Below are 1,088 nucleotides of genomic sequence, written 5' to 3'. Positions count from 1 at the left end.
GTCTTAAGGATTATAAGTTTCTTCTTACAGAATTTGCAATTGCAAGTAGATGCAGAATCTCTTCGTAAAGAACTAGAGCAAAAACATAATTTGTTAGAAGAAGCTCTGTGAGTTTAAAGCAAAAAAATATACCTAAAAGTATAAAAAAAATTCTAAACTTATTCATTATGTTTCTAATTTTCAGAGGAACTTTGGAGAAATTAGAAAATAATCACAAACAAGAAATTCATTCCATCAAAACTAAGAACAACAATGAGAAGACTCTCTTAGAAAAAAAGATAAATTTATTACAGAAGGTAAAATGCTCAAAATTTTTTATAATTAAAACGTTTAAAATATTCATTTTAAATTGTACAAACTTAAAAACGTTTTAGTAGAATTAATTACTATTCGAATTTATAAAGTTTTAAAAAATTATTAAATAGCATAACTCAATGTTTAAAGATTAATAACTTAGTTTTTCAACAAGTCGACCGCGATCTCCAAGAATTTTTGAACCGTAACATTATAGCGTTCCAATTGGAACAAGGTTGAGAAGTGCTCTTCTATAAACTTTTTCAGCTTATAACTTTAATATATCAATATAATTAGATATTATTTTAGAAAAACGTGAAAAATGCTATAAATATATAAATATGTGTACTTTTAGCGCCAATCCAGAACCTCTGGAAGAAATGGGTGAGTCGTCTCCTCAAGAATCTTCAAATCCACTTTCTCCAGTGGGTTAGTAAACTAATTTAATATATTATTCTGAGGATTTTTAATGGTTTAACCATGAATTAATCTTCATTTATAACGTGCAGCAGAAAGACTTGCTGGATATGTCTCTCCGTTAAGAGTTAGGACCATGAAAGAGTACGATCAGGTAGCTTCAAATTCTGCTTTTTATCACTCATTTCGCACTTTTAAAATTCATTAAAAATTCATAAAACTATTTTGTTTTTTTAGCAAATATGTGAGTTAAAGAAAGAGAATTTTCACTTGAAGCTAAGAATGTATTTTCTGGAAGAAAAAATGGATAAGAAATTCGAGGGAGACATTCTAGACTTACATAAACTTGTAAGTTAAATGTCCTTAATATTTTATAT

At 27.3% G+C, this 1,088-nt stretch overlaps 1 protein-coding gene and 1 long non-coding RNA gene across 2 annotated transcripts; both read left to right on the top strand.

Moving 5' to 3' along the window:
- The first annotated feature begins 22 nt into the window (after positions 1-22).
- On the top strand, positions 23-271 carry LOC111617601. Its single transcript, XR_002755446.1, has 2 exons — positions 23-107; positions 185-271. It is a non-coding gene; the product is annotated as an uncharacterized LOC111617601 (long non-coding RNA).
- A 62-nt stretch (positions 272-333) lies between these two features.
- On the top strand, positions 334-1,075 carry LOC111617600 (CDK5 regulatory subunit-associated protein 2-like). The gene is made up of 3 exons (XM_023358878.1): positions 334-723; positions 804-865; positions 949-1,075. The coding sequence occupies exons 1-3, from the start codon at positions 636-638 to the stop codon at positions 1,066-1,068; spliced, it is 270 nt and encodes an 89-aa protein (XP_023214646.1). The 5' UTR covers positions 334-635; the 3' UTR covers positions 1,069-1,075.
- Positions 1,076-1,088: the final 13 nt, after the last annotated feature.

Source organism: Centruroides sculpturatus, unplaced genomic scaffold (genome assembly GCF_000671375.1).
Source record: "Centruroides sculpturatus isolate CEXI.00-Female unplaced genomic scaffold, Cexi_2.0 scaffold8037, whole genome shotgun sequence".
In the NCBI taxonomy this organism is placed as follows: Eukaryota; Metazoa; Arthropoda; class Arachnida; order Scorpiones; family Buthidae; genus Centruroides; species Centruroides sculpturatus.
This window is presented reverse-complemented; position numbering and strand designations above follow the sequence as displayed.

Coding starts and splice junctions, on each gene's coding strand:
- LOC111617600 (XM_023358878.1), top strand. CDS start 636: ATGTGTACTTTTAGCGCCAATCCAGAACCTCTGGAAGAAATGGGTGAG. Junction 724..803: donor AAATCCACTTTCTCCAGTGG/GTTAGTAAACTA, acceptor TATAACGTGCAG/CAGAAAGACTTGCTGGATAT. Junction 866..948: donor CCATGAAAGAGTACGATCAG/GTAGCTTCAAAT, acceptor TTGTTTTTTTAG/CAAATATGTGAGTTAAAGAA.